This window comes from Cetorhinus maximus, chromosome 3 (assembly GCF_964194155.1).
Source record: "Cetorhinus maximus chromosome 3, sCetMax3.hap1.1, whole genome shotgun sequence".
Lineage (NCBI taxonomy): Eukaryota > Metazoa > Chordata > Chondrichthyes > Lamniformes > Cetorhinidae > Cetorhinus > Cetorhinus maximus.
In genome coordinates this window covers 7,221,484-7,244,233 of record NC_135881.1, presented here as the reverse complement: position 1 = coordinate 7,244,233, position 22,750 = coordinate 7,221,484, and the positions used below count along the sequence as shown (strand labels likewise).

The window sequence follows — 22,750 nt, the reverse complement described above, 5'->3', positions numbered from 1 at the left end:
GATGAGCTACCCTTGGTGGTACACATTGAGCAAACTCCATAATCTAAGTTCTTGTTTCTCTTAGAGCTTCCTCCAAATGTTGTTCAACTCAGAGGAGTACTTGGTTGGTGGTGATCAACAAATATTTTCCTTGGCCTCCTTAGCCCTGGAGGTATGAGAGTTCATGAGGTGTTGTTGAGTCAATGTTGATGACTCCTAAGGATATTTCCAGCTGATTGCTTATCACTGTATCTCACCTCTGACAGTGGGACAGGATCACAGAATTGGTAGAGTGGAGAAGGAGGCCATTTGGCCAGCGTGTCTACACCAGCTCTCCAAATGAGCAACTCAGCTAGTTCCATTTTCCCACCTTCTCCCTGTAACCTTGCACATCCTTCCTTTTCAGAGGACAGTCTAATTCCCTTTTGAATGCTTCAATTGAACCTGCCTCCACCACACTCAGGTAGAACATTCCAGATCCTAACCATTGGCTATGTGAAAAAAGTTTCCTTCATACCACTGTTGCTTCTTTTACTAAATACTTTAAATCTGTGCCCTCTCATTCTCAATCCTTTCATGAGTCGGAACAGTTTCTCCCTACCCACTCTGCTCAGATTCTTTATCATTTGAATACCTTTATCAAATTCCTCTCAGTCTTCTGTTCTCTAAGGAAAACAGTCCTAACTTCTTCAATCTATCTTCATAACTGAAGTTCCTCATCCCAGGAACCATTCTCCAATGCCTTCACCTCCTTCCCAAAGTGCGGCCCCAGAACTGAACACAATAGTCCAGCTGAGGCCAAATTAGCGACACATACAAGTTCGACATAACTTCCTTGCTCTTGTACTCTATACCCATATTAATAAAACCCAGGATGCTGTATGCTTTATTTACCACTCTCTCAACCAGTCCTGCCACCTTCAATGGCTTATGCACATATACCCCCTCGTCCCTCTGCTCCAGTGCCTCTTTTAGAGTTGTTCCCCCTATTTTATACTGTCTCTCCATGTTATTTCTACCAAAGTGAATCACTGCACGTCTCTCTGCATTGAATTTAATCTGCCACCAATTTGTCTGTGTCATTTTGAGTTTCACACTACCCTCCTCAGAGTTCACAATGCTTCCTAGTTCTGTATCATTCACAATTTCGAGATATTCCCAGCTAATGATGAAGGACAAAAACAAAAATAAAAATACCTGGAAAAACTCAGCAGGTCTGACAGCACCTGCGGAGAGGAATACAGTTAACGTTTTGAGTCTGTATGACTCTTCAACAGAAGAGTTCTGAGTGTGAGTTCTGTTGAAGAGTCAAACGGACTCGAAATGTTAACTGTATTCCTCTCTGCAGATGCTGTCAGACCTGCTGAGTTTTTCCAGGTATTTTTGTTTTTGTTTTTGATTTCCAGCATCCGCAGTTTTTTGCTTTTATGAAGATGAAGGACTCTGGATGTTGGCTGAAAGGCACGGCATGAATCAAGCTATCAAAACCCTTCATGATTTTGACACTTCTTTTAAATCTCCCATAAAACTTCCCTGCTCCAAGGGGAACAATCTCAGTTCCTTTAGACCCTCCACATAATTGAAGCCCAATACCACTGCCACCATTTTAGTTAACCTCTTCTGGGCACACTCCAAGCATTTGGCATTGCTCCTAAAGTTTGGTGCCCAGAATACTAATACTCCCACTGACATCTTATGTGACTATGACTAAAATAAACTATCCTTCCCGACCTGTTTGTAGTCTTTGAAACTGTTGAACACACGGTCCTTCTTATGAATATATGAACATGGAACAGGAGTACGCCACTCGGCCTCTCAAGCCTGCTCCGCCATGCAGTAAGATCATGGATGATCTGATTGTAACCTTCTGCCTATCCACGATAACCTTTCACCCCTCTGTTAATCAAGAATCTATCTAGCTTTGCCTTAAAAATATTCAAAGACCCTGCTTCCACTGCCTTTCAGGATGAGAGTTCCAAAGATTCACGACCCTCAGTGAAAAAAATTCTCATCTCTGTCTTAAATGAGCGACCCCTTATTTTTAAACCATGACCCCTAGTTCTAGATTCTCCCACAAGAGGAAACACCCTCTTCACATCCTCTCTGTGAAGACCCCTCAGGATCTTAAAGGTTTCAATCAAGTCATCTCTTACTCTTCTAAACTCCAGTGAATACAAGCCTAACCTGTCCAACCTTTCCTCAAAAGACAACCCTCCCATTCCAAGTATTAGTCTGGTAAACCTTCTCTGAACTGCTTCTAATGCATTTACATCCTTTCTTAAATATGGAGTCCAATACTGCACATAGTACTCAGATGTGGTCTCACCAGTGCTCTGGACAACTGAGGCATAACCTCCCTACTTTTGTATTCAATTTCCCTCACAATAAATGATAACATTCTATTAGCTTTCCTAATTACTTGCTCTACCTGCATACTGGCCTTTTGTGATTCACAGGCCATCCAAATCCCTCTCAATCTCAGAGCTCTGCAATCTCTCACCATTTAGAAAATATGTTTTTTAATTCTTCCTGACAAAATGTACAATTTCACACTTGCCCACATTATATTCCATTTGCCAGATGTTTGCCTACTGACCTAACCTATCTATGTCAATTTGTAGCTTTCTTACGTCCTCTTCACAACTTACTTTCCCACCTATTTTTGTGTTGTCAGCAAATTTAGCAACCATACCATCTGTCCCCTCATCAAAGTCATTTCTATAAATTCTGCCTCTTTTGTTGATCTGCTGGGTGAGGCTGTCTTTGCTGGGTTCCATTCTTATCTGATCAATCATCGCTAGAGAATCGGCTGCACTGGCTTCTCTTCTTGTTTCCACTCTGTTCCCTCTGGTCCCTAAGTATCTCTCCCCTCCTATTACATTCCTACATGTTTTGTCGGTGACATCTTTCGAAAACTCAATGTCAGGTTCAACATATATGTTGATGACACAAATCCCGAAATTATCACCACCGCTTTCTTGACCTTTTTACTATGGGTGGAATTTTACGCCAGTGGTATTTTATGGTTCCGCTGAAGTCAATGGACTTTTGAATGGCTTGCTGAATTTTATGGCCCTGTCCCTGCTGCGTCATGACCATAAAATTCTGCCCTTTCTCTGATTTGTCACACAGCTTATACAACACCAGTACTGGGTGAGTGGAAATTTTCTCAAACTAAATATTGGGAACACCAAATCTATTTTGGTTCTTACCATAAACCTTGCTCTGTAGCTGACCCAGCTACCTGACTACTACCTGAGGCCAAATTAAATAGTTTGCAACCTTGATGCTACATTTGACCTGGAGGTGAACTTCTGACCACATATCCACACCATCATCAAGACAGCCTCTGAAACATTGCCCATGTCTTCCTCTGCCTCAACTCCTCTGCTGCTGAAACTCCCTTCTGTGCCTATGTTATCAGTAGACTGGATTATTCCAATGCTCTGCTGGGTGGGTTCCATGTTACACCCTCTGTATATTTGAACTAATCCAAAACTCGACTACCTCATCCAGACTCCTGGGGCAAAATTTTTACCTTTGCCTGGTGGTTGCAGCAGGCAGGCCCGGGAGCGGTTGCGAAGTTGACTGGCGCCCGCGATTGGGGCCCGACATTGATTTCACGCTGGCTGGCAATGCTAGCGCTGCTGGGGTGGGGACGGGAGGAGGGCGAGCGTGGAAGTTTGCGCATGCGCATGAGTGCTTGTATTGAAAGCTCCCTGGGGTAGAGAGGGCAACTAGGGATGGGCAATAAATGCTGGCCCAGCCAGCGAAGCCTACATCCTGTGAATGAAAAAACAGCTGAAGATTTAAAAACTCAAAAATCACAGAATCACACAGCGCAGAAGAGGCCCTTCAGCCTATCGAGTCTGCACCGACACATGAGAAACACCTGACCTACCTACCTAATCCCATTTACCAGTTCTTGGCCCACAGCCTTGAATGTTATGATGTGCCAAGTGCTCATCCAGCTACTTTTTAAAGGATTTGAGGCAACCCGCCTCCACCACACTCCCAGGCAGTGCATTCCAGACCGTCACCACCCTCTGGGTAAAAAAGGTTTTCCTCACATCCCCCCGCCTAAACCTCCTGCCCCTCACCTTGAACTTATGACCCCTTGTGACTGACCCTTCAACTGAGGGGAACAGCTGCTCCCCATCCACCCTGTCCATGCCCCTCATAATCTTGTACACCTTGATCAGCTCGCCCCTCAGTCTTCTCTGCTTCAACGAAAACAACCCAAGTCTATCCAACCTCTATTCATAACTTAAATGTTTAATCCCAGGCAGCAACCTGGTGAATCTCCTCTGCACCCACTCCAGTGCAATCACATCCTTCCTATAATGTGGCGACCAGAACTGCACACAGTACTCCAGCTGTGGCCTCACCAAGGTTCTATACAACTCCAACATGACCTCCCTACTTTTGTAATCTATGCCTCGATTGATAAAGGCAAGTGTCCCATATGACTTTTTCACCACCCCACTAACATGCCCCACCACCTTCAGAGATCTATAGACACACACGCCAAGGTCCCTTTGTCCCTCAGAACTTCCTAGTGTCATGCCGTTCATTGAATACTTCCTTGTCAAATTACTCCTTCCAAAGTGTATCACCTCACACTTTTCAGGGTTAAATTCCATCTGCCACTTATCTGCCCATTTGACCATCCTGTTGATATCTTCTTGTAGCCCCAGACACTGAACCTCACTATTAACCACCCAGCCAATCTTTGTGTCATCCGCAAACTTACTAATCCTACCCCCCACATAGACATCTATGTCGTTTATATAAATGACAAATAATAGGGGGCCCAGCACAGATCCCTGTGGTACACCGCTGGACACTGGCTTCCAGTCACTAAAGCATCCTTCTGTCTCCTACAACTAAGTCAATTTTGAATCCACCTTATCAAATTACCCCGTATCCCATGTGCATTTGCCTTCTTTATAAGTCTCTCATGTGGGACCGTGTCAAAGGCTTTGCTGAAATTCATATAAACTACATCAACTGCACTACTCTCACCTACACACCTGGTCACCTCCTCAAAAAATTCAATCAAATTTGTTAGGCATGACCTCCCTCTGACAAAGCCATGCTGACTATCCCTGATCAAACCTTGCCTCTCCAAATGGAGATAGATTCTCTCCATCAGAATTTTCTCCAATAGTCTCCCTACCATTGACGTGAGGCTCACTGGCCTGTAGTTCCCTGGCTTATCTCTACAACCTTTCTTAAATAGCGGAACCACATTAGCAGTTCATCAGTCCTCTGGCACCTCCCCCATGGCCAGAGAGGAATTAAAAATTTGGGTCAGAGTCCCTGCGATCTCCTCCCTTGCCTCCCTCAGCAGTCTGGGACACAAATTATCCGGACCTGGAGACTTGTCCACTTTTAAGCCTGCCAACACCTCCAATACCTTGTCACTCCCTATATCAATTTGCTTAAGAACCTCGCAGTCTCTCTCCCCGAGTTCGATACCTTCATCCTCGTTCTCTTGGGTGAAGACGGATGTGAAGTATTCATTCAACACTCTAGTGATGTCATCTGGCTCCACCCATAGATTGCCCCCTTGGTCCCTTATGGGCCCTACTTTTTCCCTGGTTATCCTCTTCCCATTGATATACTTATAGAATACCTTGGGATTTTCCCTACTTTTACCAGCCAGAACTTTCTCATATCCCCTCTTTGCTCTCCTAATTGCTTTCTTAAGCTCCACCCTGCACTTTCTGTACTCCACTAATGTCTCCGCTGATTTGCTTCCCTTGTACCTGCTAAAAGCCTCTCTTTTCCTTCTCATCGTAACCTAAATATCTCTGGTCATCCATGGTTCTCTGGGCTTGTTACTCCTTCCTATCACCCTAGAGCGAACATGTTGAGCCTGTACCCTCCCCATTTCCTTTTTGAACACCCCCCACTGTTCTTCTGTAGATTTCCCCACAAGTAGCTGTTCCCATTCTACCTTGGCCAGATCCTGCCTTATTTTACTAAAATCCACTCTCCCCCAATCCAAAACATGTTTTTTGCGACTTATCTATTTCTTTGTCCATAGCAAACTTAAACTGTACCATGTTGTGGTCGCTCTCACTAAAATGCTCCCCCACCACCACCTCAGCCACCTGTCCAGCTTCATTCCTCAGAATTAGGTCCAGCACTGTGCCGTCCCTTGTTGGACCCTCTACATATTGACCTAAAAAGTTCTCCTGTACGCATTTCAAGAAATCCACTTCATTTAAGCCCTTAACACTTATGTCTATCCCAATTAATGTTGGGAAAGTTGAAATCACCTCATATAATGACCCTATTGTTATTGTTTTTACACAGCAAATTGTGCATATATTTGCTCCTCAATTATCCGCTGACTATCTGGGGGTCTATAATAAACACCTAACAATGTGGCTGCCCCTTTTTTATTCCTAAACTCTACCCACAAAGCTTCATTCGATGCCCCCTCCAAGATATCATCTCTCCTTACTGCAGTAACTGACTCCTTAAATAATAATGCAATGTCTCCTCCTCTTTTACCTCCTCCCCTGTCTCGCCTGAAGATTCTATATCCCGGAATGCTGAGTTGCCAATCCTGCTCCTCCCTCAACCACGTCTCAGTGATGGCTACTATATCACAATTCCACGTGTCAGTCCTCACCCTTAACTCATCCGTTTTACCTGTATTACTCCTATTACACTAGCAAACCCGCCTGCAAGGATGTTAGTCCCACTCTGGTTCAGATGTAAACTGTCCCGCTGGTACAGGTCCCATCTTCCCCAGAAATGGTCCCAGTGATCCAGGAATCTAAAACCCTCCCTCCTGCACCAAACCTTAAGCCAGGAATTCATCTGTGCTATTCTCCTATTCCTGAGCTCGCTAGCACATGGCACTGGGAGTAATCCAGAGATTACAACCCAAAAGGTCTTGCTTTTTAGTCTACTGCCTAACTCCCTAAATTCTTGATGCAAGACTTCCTCTCTCTTTCTAACTATGTCATTGGTACCAACCATGCACCATGACATCTGCCTTATCACCTTCCCCCTTCAGGATGCCCTGTAGGCATTCAGTGACCTCCCCGACCCTGACAACAGGGAGGCAACACACTATCCTGGAGTCATGTTGACGGCCACAGTAGCGCCTATCTGTTCCCCTGACTATAGAATCCCCTATTACTATTGCTCTTCCTCTCTTCCTCCCCTCCTGTACAGACAGGCTGCTTGTGGTGCCAGGAGCTTGGCTCTGTCTGCACTCCCTGGAGGAACCAGCACCCTCATCAGCCTCCAAAATGGAATACCGATTTGCGAGCAGGACCCCAGGGGACTCCTTAACTACCTGCCTGTTTCTCTTGGACTGCCTGGTGGTCACCATTCCCTTCCTTCATCAAGTCCCTTCATCTGTGGTGTGACCACCTCTCTAAACGTGCTATCCACGATGCTCTCAGACTCGCGGATACTCCACAGTGTCTCCAGCCACCCTTCCAGCTTGAAACCTGAGTTTCCAGGAGCTGCAGCTGGACACACTTCCTGCACACATGCTGGTCCCGGGCACTGGAAACGTCCCCGGCTTCCCACATGGAGCATGAGGAGCACACCACGGCTTTGAGCTCTCCTGCCATGACTTATCCCTTTAAATTAAACCTTTTATATCAATTACTCTTGGGCCCTTCTTTCCTGATCCTCATTACTATAGAATATACAAACTATAAACCACAAAAAGACCTTAATTTATAAGCGATTAAAGAAGTAAATACTTACCCGACCTGACCCACTACTTACCAGTGATTCCTTTCCTTTATAGCCTCTACTGCTGCAGCAGGGCAAGACCACTCTCTGAAAATTTAAGAAGTTGGATAGCAAGGAAAAATGCAAAGAGCATCTCTTCCCCTAAGCACCGAATTCCCGCTTTGCACCAAATTGCCAATACCCACACTCACTCTGTCTGTATCTCACTCGGGATGAGCTCTCTCCCCTGCTCGTGTGCAAAAATGAAAAAGATACCACTGTTAAAAACATGTCCCCTCATGTGACTCTGTCATATGAACAGGGACATGTTATGAATGAAATTTAAAATTCCTGTTTAATTTTTAATTGTTGTTGGAAGCCTCATCCACAGGATGAGGTTTCCTTAAAAATCCAAAGGCTGCTTGGCCTTTTTGCCTGCCCGCCAACCGTAAGGTTGGATGGGCAGTGAAAAATTGTATTCAATTGAGACTTTAATGGCCTTAATAGGCTTGTTAAGTGTAAGCGTGCACACTTCCGACTCGCATGCGTACCCGCCGACCAGAATATCACACGAGCACACGATGATGTTGGGACGCTCGCCCGACGTCATCGCGCGTCATTTTACACTTGAGCGGGTTGGGTGCGCACCCGCCGCTTAGCGAAAAATTCTGCCCCTGCTCATTCATCACCTGTGCTCATTGACCCACATTGGCGCCTGGTCCATCACCATAAAACCATTGAAAAGCTATGGCGCAGAAAGAAGCCATTCAGCCTATTGTGTCTGCACCGGCAAAAAAAAAGAAACTAACACTCATTTTTAATCCCACTTTCCAGCACCTGGGCCATAGCTTTGCAGGTTACAACACCTCAGGTGCAGATTCAGGTACCTTTTAGATGAGTTTCATCCTCAACCACCAATTTAGGTTGTGAATTCCAGATGCCCACCAGCCTCTCAGTGAAAAAGTTTTTCCCCATGTTCCCTCTAATCCTACTAATCACCCTAAATCTATGTCCCTTGATAACAGGCCCCTCAGTCTTTCTTGTCTACCCTATCTAGCCCCTGTTCTAAGGAAAACAACCCTAGCCTGTCGAATCTTTCCTCATAGCTGCAATTTTCCAACCCTGGCAACATTCTTGTAAATCTCCTCTGTACTTTCTCCAGAACAATTGTGTCCTTCCACTAATGTGGTGACCAGAACTCTGCACAAAATTCCACCTGTGGCCTATCCAGCATTTTATACAGTTTCATCTGTACATCCCTGATTTATATTCTATACCTCGTCCAATAAAGGAAAGCATTCCAACTGCCTTCTTTACCACCTTATCCACCTGCGCTGCCACCTTCAGGGACCTGTGGACATGCACTCCAAAGTCTCTCACTTCTTCAACCCCTCTCAATATCCTCCTGTTTGATTATTTGCATGCTTTGCTTGCCCTCCCCAAATGCATTACCTCACACTTTTCTGGACTGAATTCCATTTGAGACTTTTCCGCCCACTGAACCAAAACATTGATATCTTTCTGGAGCTATCCTCGTCACTATCAACTACAAGGCCAATTTTTGTGTCATCTGCAAATTTCACAATCATGCCTCCCACATTTAAGTCCAAATCGTTAATATATACAACAAACAGCAGGGCCCCAACACTGAGCCCTGTGGAACACCACTGGAAACCGCTTTCCATTTACAAAAACATCTATTGACCATTACCCTTTGTTTCCTGTCGCTGAGCCAATTTTGGATCCACCTTTTCCTGTATCCCATGGGATGTCACTTTTCTGACCAGTCTTGCATGTGGGACCTTATCAAATGCCTTATCCCTCATCAATCCTTCTTGCTACTTCATCAAAAAATTCTATTAAGTTAGTAAGACACAATCTTCCCCTAACAAAAACATGCTGACTATCCCTGATCAATCTATGCCTTTCTAAGTCACAGTTTATCCTGTCTCTCAGAATTGATTCCAATAATTTGCCCAGCACTGAAATCAGACTGACCGGCCTATAACTTTCTAGCCTATCCCTTGTACCCTTTTTAAATATTGGTATAACGTTCACAGACCTCCAACCTTCTGGTACCTCACCTGTGTCTAGTGAGGATTGGAAAATGATCCTCAGAACATCCGCTATTTTGTCCCTGGCTTCCTTTAACATTAGATACAATCCATCTGGCCCTGGTGATTTATCCACCTTCAAGGATGCCAGTCCCTCCAGTACTTTCTCTCTCATTATGCTTATTGCATCTAATATTTCAAACTCCTCCTGCTTAACTATAATGTCTGCATCATCTCTTTCCTTAGCGAAGGCAGAGACAAAATACTCATTGAGAACCCTGCCCACATCTTCTGCATCAATGCAGAAGTTGCCATGTACATCTCTGAAAGGCCTTACCCTTTCTTTCCTTAGTGATTCTCTTGCTCTTAATGTACTGGTAAAACATCTTTGGGTTTTCTTTGATTTTACCTGCCAATATTTTTTCGCATCCTCTCTTTGCTTTCCTAATTTCCTTTTTTACTTCACCCCTGTACTTTCTAGACTCCTCTCAGTTTTCTACAGTATTAAGTTTTTTTGACTATCATAAGCTTTCTTTTTCTGCTTTATCTTATCCTGTATGCTTCTGGATAACCAGGCTCCAGATTTGGCAGTAGCACCCATTTTTCTTTGTTGGGACATGTCTATACTGTGCCTATAGAATCTCACTTTTAAACGCCTCCCACTGATTTGACACTATTTCCCTTCTAATAGCTGTATCCAGTCCACTCTCACCAGCTCACCTCTCAGCATTATAAAATTTGCCTTCTCCCAATTTAGAACTTTTACTCCTGTTCTATCTTTGTCCTTTTCCATGTTGATGCTAAATCTAACTATGTCATGGTCATTATCTCCAAAATGGTCCCCCACTGCGACTTCATCCACTTGGCCCAGCTTAATTTCCTAAGACTAAATCTAGTATTGCACCCCCTTTCGTTGGGCTTGTTACAAGCTGGCTGAAAAAAATATCTTGAATGCAGTTCATGAGTTTTGTTCCCTTTGTGCTTTCACACTATTCGTGACCCAATTGATATTAGGGTAGTTGAAGTCTCCAAGTATTATAGTCTATTGTTTTTGCACTCAGAAATTTACCTACATATTTGCTTTTCTAACTCCATTTCATATTTGGGGGTCTATAGTACACTCTTAGCAATGTGGCTGCCCCTTTTTTATTTCTGAGCTCAAGCCATATGGCTACGTTTAATGCTTCATTTAGTATATCATCCCTCCTCACAGCTGTAATTGTTTCTTTAACCAATAATGCTACACCTCTACCTTTTTTATCTCCCTCTCTATCCTGCCTGAAAACTCTACAGCCAGAGATGTTGAGCTGCAATTTTTGCCCGTCTTTAAGCCAAGTTTCTATTATAGTGATGATATCATGCTGCCATGTATCTATCTGGGCCCTCAGCTTATTGGCTTTATTTGCTATATTTCTTACATTTAGGTATACACCTTTTAATAGTGCAAAATCCCTGTGCTGTACACTTTTTAACCTGTGCTTCTTCTGTCTTTCAGAGTCAATCATTAATTCTCTATCTCCAATTCCCTGCTCTGAATTTGCCCTCAGGTTCCCAGCCCCCTGCTGATATAGATATAACCCCCGCCCTCCCCCACCCACCCAACAGCGTTAGCAAATCTACCTGTGAGGATATTTGTACCAGTCTTGTTCAGGTTTAGACGGTCAGGTCCTGCCTTCCCCAGAACTGGTCCCAATGCCTCAGAAACCTGACAGCCTTCCTCCTATACCAGTCACTCAATTTATCTATTTCTATACTCACTTGCCTGAGATTACTGTTCTGGAAGTCCTGCTTTTCATTCTCTTTTCTTGCTCCCTAAAATCTGCTTTCAGGACTTCATCACCTTTAGTCATTGGTACCAACGTGGACCATGACCTCTGGCTGATCACCGTCCCCCAGAAGAATGTTCCTCAGCCACTTCATGACATCCTTGACCCTGGTACCAGGGAGGCAACATATCATCCTGGAGTCATGTCTACAGCCACTGAAATGCCTGTCTGTTCCCCTATTCCCCTATCAATATCGCTCTTCCCCTCTTCTTCCTCCCCTCCTGATTAGCAGAGCCGCCTGTGATGCCACAAATCTGGCTCTGACTGCACTTCTCCAAGGAACTAATGCCCTCACCTTTATCCAAAACGGAAAACCAATTGGCGAGCGGGACCCTGGGGGACTCCTGCATTACCTGCCTAATTTTCTTGGACTGCCTGGTGGCCACCCATTCCCTTTCTGCCTCCAGGCTCCTAAGCTGCAGTGTGACCACGTCTCTGAGCGTGCTATCCACATAGCTTTCAGCCTTGCAGATGTGCCACAGTGACTCCAGCTGCCAGTCGAGCTCCAAAACCTAGAACTCAAGGTTTTGCAGCTGGTGACACCCCCTGCACATGTGGTCATCTAGGACAGTGGTAGCATCCAGGACTTCCCACATTTTACAGGACACACATTCCACACGACCAAGCTGTCCTGCCATAGCTTCAATTTACTTCCCTTACGTTAACTTTATTTTACTTTGGTTTACTTATACTACTTTATTTTACCTGGCCTTAACTTTACTTCCCTCTTGCTTGTGTTTCTTAGTGAAATCTAAGTAGCTCCTTCTTTTAAAAAAATAATGTATTTTTCTAATTTTTAGCTACTTGAAGACTCCGCCTAACAGCAGTTTCTCACCAGCCAATGAACTTATGTTTCTCCTGTGATGTCACTCTTGGATGTTTTCAAAACCCAGCCCTCTTATGCAACATTTCAATTCCTGGTCTCCTGCAGGCTGAGAAGGATAGAGAAAGAAAAAGAAAAGAGCACCTCCCTTCCCTCCTCCCCCACCTCCCTCCCCGTCTCCCCCTTCCCGCCTCCCCCCTACCCTCTACCCCCCTCCCCCTTCCCCTCCCCCCTTAAAAACAGTAAATTTAAGTAAAATACTAAATTGCAAGCAAGCAGTACTAGATTTTTAACACTTACAATTTAAAATGTCACTCCCTCTTCACCAAATGCGCTGTACCAGTGCACGCCTTGTATTAAATTCTCAACTTTCTTTTCCATTGCCAAGGTCTCACACCACCCTACATGGATATAATGAGAGGAGGTGTGAAAGTGGTGGGGTCTCCACTCACCACCCTCCTGCCTGATTAAATGGCTCCCACCACTAAACTCAGCACAGGGAAGGGCATTAAATTCTATATAAAAGAGTACAAAAGCCATGGGAGTACTTTTTGACAGTAACCTTACATACTATAGAGATAAAGGGATGACCATTTAAACTGTAATATTGGTTTCGTCGGCTTGAGTCTGCATCTCACTAACCTTAATTTGTTATGCTGCATATACACCTGTTTAGACTGCTTTGGATATCTCTACTTCCTGATCCACCTTTTTAAGACAACTATTTCTCTCAATCCTCTAAACACTTGGTTTCTTCTCTCTGATGCTTCATGATGGTTCCCCTCCTCCTACCAAATTAGTTTAAACTATTGGTCACTAGCATGAGTTAACTTCTCTGCAAGTGCATTGGTCCTAGTCCTGTATAGATGCAATTGTTCACCTTGTACAGAGACCTCCTTCCCTAGAACTGGTTTCAATTACCTTGCCATCAGAAGTCCTTCCTCCTGCATCATTTCTCCAGCCATGATTTGATCTGCTACTCTAGCTGTTCCTTTACTCATTGACAGATGGTACTGAGTAATTCATGAATTATCACCTTTGAGGTCCTGCTTCTTTGCCTCCTGCCTAATTGCTGAAGCTGTGGGCTGGGTTTTACGCTCCCCTGTTGGCAATTTGAAGGCCGGTTGCAAGTAAAATTCAGCAGGTGGCCTTTCCACCACCTACCTGCCCCCAGCCTGTCTGAAATTTTACAAGGGGTGGGGGATGCCAGGCGTCCTGCCCACCCTAGGGCGTATTGGGGCCTTTGACTGGCCAATTAATGGCCGCTTAAGGGCCTCATTCCACCCCCACTGGTATTTTACCCACGGGGATTGAGGCCCAAGCCATGTGAGAAGACTGGCAGCTTTAGCTGTGCAGGCTGTTTTCCGGCAAGGTAGGGGGAGAACCTCCTATGCAGGTCCCATCGGAGGCTCTTCTTCCCCAAGGTCACCCTGCCTTTAACTCTCCCCCTTGGCCTCTTGAATATAGCCCCGTCCCCCCTCAGCTCCCCTCATTGGGACCCCTGGCTACAGACTTACCTGGGCTACTCATAGTGGTGGGACTGCTTATAGTTCCAAAAGTGGCCGCCGCTCCTGGCTGGCACTGCTGGGAATACAGAACACCAGGCATCTGACTGGCCAGCAGCTCTCTAAGGCAGCTGAGATGGAACGCAAATCTTGCCTTTAAGCATTTAACACTACTCCCAGCGTTAACTTGCTGTGGGGCAGCCGTTGGGATTGTGAGAGGGCTCCTCCCCCACTGCCAACTCCTGACTTTTTAGCCTCAGGAGATGCAACGCACTGTAAAATCCTACCCTTTTTTATCTTGGTGTCATTGTTTCAACATGAACTATAGCTTCTAGCTGTTCATCCTCTAGAATGTTCTACACTTGTTCCCTGTACCCTGGCACCAGGGAGGCCACACACAATGCAAGGCTTAATTCTGCCGCTTTGGAAACACCTGTTTATGCCCCCAACCGTTGAATTCCCTATGATAACTGCATTCCTGCACTTATTTGCCACTAGAACTATTTGTTTATTTTCCAGGAAGTAATCAAAAAACTCAGTTTTTACAAATCCTCTAAAGGAAACGTGTACCCCTCTTGCACCCCAACATCTGTAAAAGAATCAACATATAATGTAATAAAGGAAGGTTCTCATGAAAGTCTACATTTTTTCTCCAGATTTCAACAGGAGGTAGGCTACATGAAGAGATGAATGCTCGAAATATTCAGATAATGAACAATCTGAGAAATTTTGGGTACTGCCCTGTCAACCATTCCACATTTGCAGAATTCATAGTAAACAGCTATGGAATCCTGAAGGAAAAGCCACAGTGCCAAACAACATTAGAAAATTTCAATAATCGGGATTATCTTCAAAAATTGATAATTGAGAACACTCCACCGCCTTTATTGAGGAACATGATGGTGCTATTGACTTGTCTGTCGAACTTGTCAGTGGCTGATGGGCAACCAATGTTTATTTGGTAGGTGTCCTCACAGCAGAGAAGAGAACTACCACACATTAGTTCTTTCAATAAAGCAATGATAAACAGGAAGTAGTCTTTCTTTATGTCGAATTGATGGTGCAATAAAACCAGAGCATTGGGCGTGCTAATCACCATGATCAAGTAAATAGTAACGTAAACATATTAAATTCAGATATGTAATGGAAATCATTTAATAAGTAAGCCTAGTTGAGAGTGAGAGAACCTTAATAATAAATTTTAGTCCATGCACACTATCATTCTACTAAAATGGCGTGTGGTGATGGGCATGCATCCCAACGTCACCACGCGTCATTTAGGTTTTGAGCTCGGTGGACGTGCACCGGAGTCGGCTGCGCGCCCGCCGAACTATCAAAGGCCTATTAAGGCCATTTAAACACCAATTAAGCTGATTAACTGAACTGCCCGTCCAACCTTAAGGCTGGCGGGCAGGAGACGAGCCCAGGCTGCCTTTGCATTTATCATGAAACCTCACCCATGGGCGGGATGGAGTTTCATGAAGGTTTTTAAAGTTTAATACAAATTTTTAATAAAATTCATTGACATGCCCTAGCTCATGTGACATGTCTTAAAATTTTTATTTTTTATTTTTTAATAAAATTTTAAAAATCGTAACTAATCTCCCTGAGGCAGCTCTGTGCCTCAGGGAGATTTCTGCACTCTTTTGCACGCATGTGTTCAGCCTACTCCCCCCCCCACCCGCACAGGTAGCGCTGAGCACTTCCGGGTGCGCGTCACGCTGGGATGGCCTTAATTGGCGCGACCGCGACCGCAACTGCTCCCATCCAACCCCGCCGATGGGGAGAAAATTCTTCCCCTGATATTGGAGTACACAGCACAACAGATCACAGAATTTTAATTGCAAATTACATTCAGTGCAAATTTTTTGATGGGATGTGGGCATTGCTGGCATTGTCAGCATTTGTTGTCCATCCCTAATTGCTCTTGAACTGAATAGCTTACTGGACCATTTCAGAGGGCAGTTAAGTTTCAACCATATTGCTTTGGGTCTGGAGTCACACGTAGGCCAGACCAGGTAAAAAGACATGAGTAAACCAGATGAGCTTTTACGACAATCGATGAAAATTTCATGTTTACCGTTACTGAGACTAGCTTTCAATTCCAGTTCTTATTAGTTGAATTTAAATTTCACCAGCTGCTGTGGTGGGATTTGAACCCATGTTCTCTGAGCATTAGCCTGAGCCTCTGGATTATTAGTCCAGTGACATCACCATTATGCAAGCGTCTCCCCTTAAAAATTGAGATTTTGCACTAATTTAAAAACATCATGAGTATTTGAAAAGGTTCAGAACATATATATGTTCAAATTACTAAGAGCCCGATTACTGTACTCTGATATAAAGTCATGTTCAGTCATTTAAATTCAGGTTATTCACAGTAGTTGATACTGTGATTAAAAATGTTAAATGTATTTTTTTGTGTGCATCAGCTGTGGCTCAGCATTTCTTTATTCAGTCATGTGATGTGGGCGTTGCTGGCTAAGACAGCATTTTTTTCCCATCCCCAATTGCCCTTAAGGTGTGGTGAGCTGCCTTCTCGAACTGTTGCAGTCCATGTGTTGTAGGTACACACACAGTGCTGTTAGGGTGGGAGTTCCAAGATTTTGACCCAGCTACAGTGAAGGAATGATGATATAGTTCCAAGTCAGGATGGTGTGTGGCTTGGAGGGGAACTTGAAGGCAGGGGTGTTCGCATGCATCTGCTGCCCTTGTCTTTCTAGGTGCTAGAGTTTGCAGGCTTCGAAGGTGCTGTCGAAGGCGCCTTGTTGAGTTGCTGCATTACATCTTGTAGTTGGTACAGAATTCTGCCACTGTGTTCAGTGGTGGAGGGAGTGAATGTTGAAGGGGTGGATGGGGTGCCAATGAAGCGGGCTACTTTGTTCTGGATGGCGTCAAGCTTCAGGAGTGTTGTTGGAGGTGCACTCATCCAGGCAAGTGGAGTGTGTGCCATTACACTCCTGACTTGTACCTTGTAGATGGTGGACAGGCTTTGGGAGTCAGGTGGTGAGTTAATCTCCGCAGAATTCTCAACTTCTGACCTGCTCTTGTAGCCACAGTATTTATATGGCTGGTCCAGTTCAGTTTCTAGTCAATGATAACCTTTAGGATGTTGATAATGGGGGATTCAGCAATGGTAATACCATTGAATGTCAAGAGGAGATGGTTGGATTCTCTCTTCTTGGAGATGGTCATTGCCTGGCACTTGTGTGGCACGAATGTTACTTGCCAGTTATCAGTCCAAGCCTGAATGTTGTCCAGGTCTTGCTGCATATGGGCATGGACTGCTTCAGTATCTGAGGATGCTAAACATTGTGCAATCATCAGGGAATGTGCCCACTTCTGACATTATGATGGAAGGAAGATCATTGATGAAGCAGCTGAAGATGGTTGGGCCGAGGACACCACCCTGAAGAACTGCTGCAGTGATGCCCTGGGACTATGAGGATTGAACTCCAACAACCACAACCATCTTCCTTTGTGCTAGGTATGATTCCAACGAGTGAAGAGTTTTCCTTCGATCCCCATTGACTCCAGATTTGTTAGGGCTCCTTGATGCCACATTCGGTCAAATGCTGCCTTGATGTCAAGGGCAGTCACTTTCACCTCACTGAGTTCTGCCCTTTTGTCCATTTTTGGACTAAGGCTATAACGAGGCCAGAAGCTGATTGGGCCTGGCAAAACACAAACTGAACATCAGTAGCAGGTTATTGCTGAATAACCGTCACTGATACATAGAATCATAGAAAATAGGAGGAGTAGGCCATTTGGCCCTTCAAGCCTGCTGCGCCATTCATTATGATCATGGCTGATCATCCAACTCAATAGCCTGCTCCCGCTTTCTCCCTATACCTTTAATCCATTTCGCCCCAATAACTATATTTAACTCCTTCTTGAAAACATACATTGTTTTGGCCTCAACTACTTTCTGTGGTAACGAATTCCACAGGCTCACCACTCTCTGGGTGAAGAAACTTCTCCTCGCCTCAGTTCTAAATGCTCTACCCCATATCCTCAGACTGTGACCCTTGGTTCTGGACTCCCCCACCATCGGGAACATCCTTCCTGCATCTACCCTGTCTGGTCCTGTTAGAATTTTATAGGTTTCTATGAGATCCCCCCTCATTCTTCTGGACTCCAGCGAATATAATCCTAACCAACTCAATCTCTCCTCATATGTCAGTCGCGCTATCCCCGGAATCAGTCTGGTGAACCTTCGCTGCACTCCCTCTATAGCAAGAATATCCTTCCTCAGATAAGGAGACCAAAACTGCACACAATATTCCAGGTGTGGTCTCACCAAGGCCCTGTATAATTGCAGCAAGACATCCCTGCTCCTGTACGCGAATCCTCTGGCTATGAAGGCCAACATACCATTTGCATTCTTTACCGCCTGCTGCACCTGCATGCTTATCTTCAGTGACTGGTGTATGAGGACACCCAGGTCTCATTGCACATTCCCCTCTCTCAATTATAGCCATTCAGATAATCTGCCTTCCTGTTTTTGCTACCAAAGTAGATAACCTTACATTCCTCCACATTATACTGCATCTGCCATGCATTTACCCACTCACTCAGCTTGTCCAAATCACACTGAAGCATCTCTGCATCCTCCTCACAGCTCACCCTCCCACACAGCAGGAAACACGCACTGTCATTGAAGTCTGGAGCGGACGATCACGACATAAAACTGACTTTTGTGCTCCCGCGATATTTCCCCCCCCACCTGCCTCTGATGGGAGGGGAAAATCCCACCCAAAGTATTTATTTAGTTACTCTCCCATTTTCCTATTCCCCATTATAAATTCCCCTGACTCTGCTTGTAATGGACCCACCTTTGTTGTTGCTAAATTTTTCTTTTTAATATACCGATAGAAGTTTTTACAGTCCGTTTTTGTTCCTTGCTAGTTTACTCTCATATTCTGTTTTCCCTTTCTTGGTCTTTTTCTTGGTCCTCCAATGCAGAATTTTAAAATGCTTCCAATCCTCAGGCTTACCTTTTTTTGGCAACTTTATAGTTGTCTTCCTTTGATCTAATAAAATCCTTGATTCCTTTTGTTAGCCATTGTTGGAACGCTTCCCTTGCTGGGTTTTGCGCATTAAAGGAATGTATTTTTGTTGTAAACCATGTCTTGGATCTCTAAATGTTAGCCACCGCCTGTCTATCATCATTCCTTTTCACGTAGTTTCACAAATCACTATAGCCAATTTGCCCCTCATACCTTCATTGTTTCCTTTGTTTAGATTTAAGACCCTGATTTCTGATTGAGCTATATCACAGAGGGCAGAATTTTCTGCCTGCCGGGCGGGCAGGCCCGACCCAATCTCCGGCGGGCGGGGAGCCGATCCCAACCGGAGAAGCAGGCCCTGTCGCCATTTTAAGTGGGCGGGCCAATTAAGGCCTGCCCAGCGTGACATCCGCTGGGAAGGGCTATGCGCTTCCTGTGCAGGCGGGAGGGGGGAATCCCCAAATGCGAGAGTGCGCTCTTACGCGCATGCGCAGAAAGAGCGCACATCTCCCTGAGGCTAAGTGCTGCCTCAGGGAGATCGCTGAAAGTTTTTCAAACTTTAAAAATAAAAAAAATCATTAACATGTCCCCCTCATGTGATAATGTCACACGTGATGGGACATGTTAATAAATTTCACAAAAACTTTAATGAACTTTTTAAAAACCTACATGAAACCTCATCCCATCGGTGGATGAGTTTTCATGTTTTTTCAGAAGCCTGCCGGGGCTCCTCACCTGCCCACCAACATTAAGGTTGTTTAATTGTTTTAATTGTTTTAATTATCCTGTCAATGGCCTCAATTGGCCATTGACAGGTCGGCGGGCGGACAGCTGATCGCGCTGTGCCCCCTCCTTCCTGAAGATTTAAATGGTGAGGGATGACGTCGGGCGTTGCCCCCGACATCATCCCACGTCGGCAAGTGGGCCCCGCCCCCTACTCGCCTACGGAAAAATTCAGCCCCGAATCTTTAAAGTACAGAAGGAGGCCATTCAACCCATTAAATCTGCCCTGGCTCTCTGAAACATCATTCTACCTAGTCCCGCTCCTCTGCCTTTTCCCCGTAACCTTGCACATTCTTTCTTTTCAGATAGCAATCCAATTCCTTTTTGAAGACCTCGATTGAACCTGCCTCCACCACCCTCTCAGAAAGTTTGCTGCTCCCTCTGGGTGAAAAAATTTTTCCTCATCACTTTTACTCCTTTTGCCAATTTTGCCTTCTGGTTCTTGATGCTCTCTTGAGTGGGAACAGTTTCTCACTATTTAGCCAGTCCATACCCCTCAGGATCTTGAATATTTCTATCATGTCTCCTCTCAGCCTTCTATTCTCCAATTAGAACAGTCCCAACCTCTCCAATCTATCCTCATAGCTACAGTTCACATCCCTGGAATCATTCTTGTGAATTTCCTCTGTAATCTCTCCAGTGCCTTCACATCCTTTCTCACGCATGGTGCCTAGACCTGGACACAGTAATCTAGATGAGGCTTAACTACTGTCTTATACAAGTTCAACATGAGCTCCTTACTCTTGTACTCAATGTCCCAATTAATAAAGCCTAAGATATTATATGCTTTATCAACTGCTCTCTCAACATGCCCTGCCAACTTCAAATACTTATGTATTATTATATACACTGAGTTTCGTCTGTTCCCACACCTTTAGAGTTTTCCCCTTTATTTTACACTGTCTCACCATATTCTTCCTACCAGAATGAATCACCTCACACTTCTCTGCATTGAATTTTATCTGCCACTTGTCTGCCCAATCCACCAATATGTCTGTGGTCCTTTTGAAGTTCAAGACTATCCTCATCACAGTTGACAACGTAACCAATCTTTGTGTCTGCAAATTTTTAAATCATGCCCTGAACACTACAGTCTAGGTCATTAATGTATATCAGAAAGAGCAAGGGTCCCACCATTGACCCCTGGGGAACTCCTCTACAAACCATCCTCCAATATCCGAAAAACAATTTTTTATCACAACTCTCTGTTTCCTGTCACTCAGCCAATTCTTATTCAAGTGCCTACTTACCCTTTTATTCCATGACCTTGAATTTTGCTCATAAGTCTGTTGTGTGGCACTGTTTCAAATGCCTTTTAAAAATCCATATACACCACATCAACAGCTTTGCCCTTATCAACTTTCTCTGTTGCCTCCTCAAAAAACTCCAGCAAGTTAGTTAAACATGATTTTCCCTTAATGAATCCATGCTGGCTTTCCTTAATTATCCTGCACTTGTCTAAGTGACTTGATTTTGTCCCGAACTATAGTTTCCAGAAGTTTCTCTATCACTGATGTCAAACTGACTGGCCTGTAGTTGCTGGCTTTATCCTTGCACCCCTTTTTGATCAAGGGTGTAACATTCACAATTCTCCAGTCCTCTGGCACCACCCCAGTCTCTAAGGAAGACTGGAAGATTATCACTGGTGCCCCTGTAATTTCCACTCTCACTTCCCTCAGTACCCTTGGCTGCATCTCATCCGGTCCTGATACCTTATCTATTTTAAGTAAAGATAGCCTTTTTAACACCTCCCCATCCTCAATTGTAAATTCTTCTAGTGTACCAGTTACCTCCTTTCTCTTACCTCAGCCTGGATAGCATCTTCTTCCTTTGTAAAGACAGATGCAAAGTACTTGTTTAATACCTCCACTATTTCTCCTGCCTCCATGTGCAAGTCCCCCTTTTTATCCCTAAATGGCTCTTCACTTTCCCTTACCATCTTTGTATTATCTATATGCTTATAGAAGACCTTGGGATTCCATTTTATGTTAGCTGCCAGGCTCTTTTCATGCTCTCTCCTTGCTTTTCTTATTAGATTTTTCACTTCCCCTCTGGTCCTTCTATATTTAGCCTGATCCTCCTCAGGTATTTTCTACCTGATATCTTGTCATATGCGTACTTCTTCCTTTTCATCTTCACCTCTACCTCTTTTCGTCCAGGGCACTCTGGATTTATCTATCCCACCATTCCCCTACAAAGGAATATACCTTGAAATTGCCTGCAATACTTTTTCTTTGAAGGTGGCCCATTGTTCAGCCACCACCTTTTCTGCCAACATTTGATTCCAACTCACTCAACTCAGATGTATTCTCACCCCATCAAAGTTGGCTTTCATCCAATTTACCATCCCTGCTCTGGATTGTTCCTTATCCTTTTCCATGGCCAAACTAAACCTTATGATACAATGGTCACTGTCCCCTAAATGCTCTCCCACTGATATTTGATCCACTTTGGCCAATTCATTCCCCAGAACCAGGTCCAACAGTGCCTGACCTCGTTGGACTGGAAACATACTGCTGCAGAAAATAATCTTGAACACATTCTAGGAACTCTCGCCCCTCTTCTTCCTTTGCACTATCCCTATCCCAGTCTATATTTGGATAATTGAAGCCCCCCATTAGAATTATGATTCTTGCACCTGTATGTAATTTCTTTGCAAATTTGTTTCTCTACATCCCTTCCCCTGATTAGTGGTCTATATACTACACTGAACAATGTTATTGCACCTTTTTCATTCCTTACCTCTAGCCAGAGAGAGTCTGTCCTTGTCCCTCCTGGAACATCCTCTCTTCCAGTACTGTAATGCCATCTTTAATCAGTACTGCCATTCCCCCCACCCCTCCTTTCTTCCTTTCCTATCTCTCATAAACACCTTGTATCCAGGAATATTTAACGCCCATTCCTGCCCTTCTTTAAGCCAGATCTCTGTTATAGCAATACTATCATAATTCCACTTGTCAAACTGTGCCTGTAGTTCATCAATCTTATTAACCACACTCTGCGCATTCACACACATGCACATTAAACTGATTTCGGCTTTTTTACTTTCCTCCTTATTCTG

At 44.4% G+C, this 22,750-nt stretch overlaps 1 protein-coding gene across 1 annotated transcript in view; it reads left to right on the top strand.

Annotated features, from left to right (window-relative positions):
• The window catches only part of LOC144672605 (uncharacterized), a 177,946-nt gene extending 163,018 nt beyond the window's left edge, over positions 1–14,928 (top strand). The window contains exon 4 of the mRNA XM_078534427.1: positions 14,554–14,928. Within this exon, the coding sequence (XP_078390553.1) occupies positions 14,554–14,570 (17 nt within the window). The 3' untranslated portion in view covers positions 14,571–14,928. The remainder of the gene's footprint in view (positions 1–14,553) is intronic.
• Positions 14,929–22,750: the final 7,822 nt, after the last annotated feature.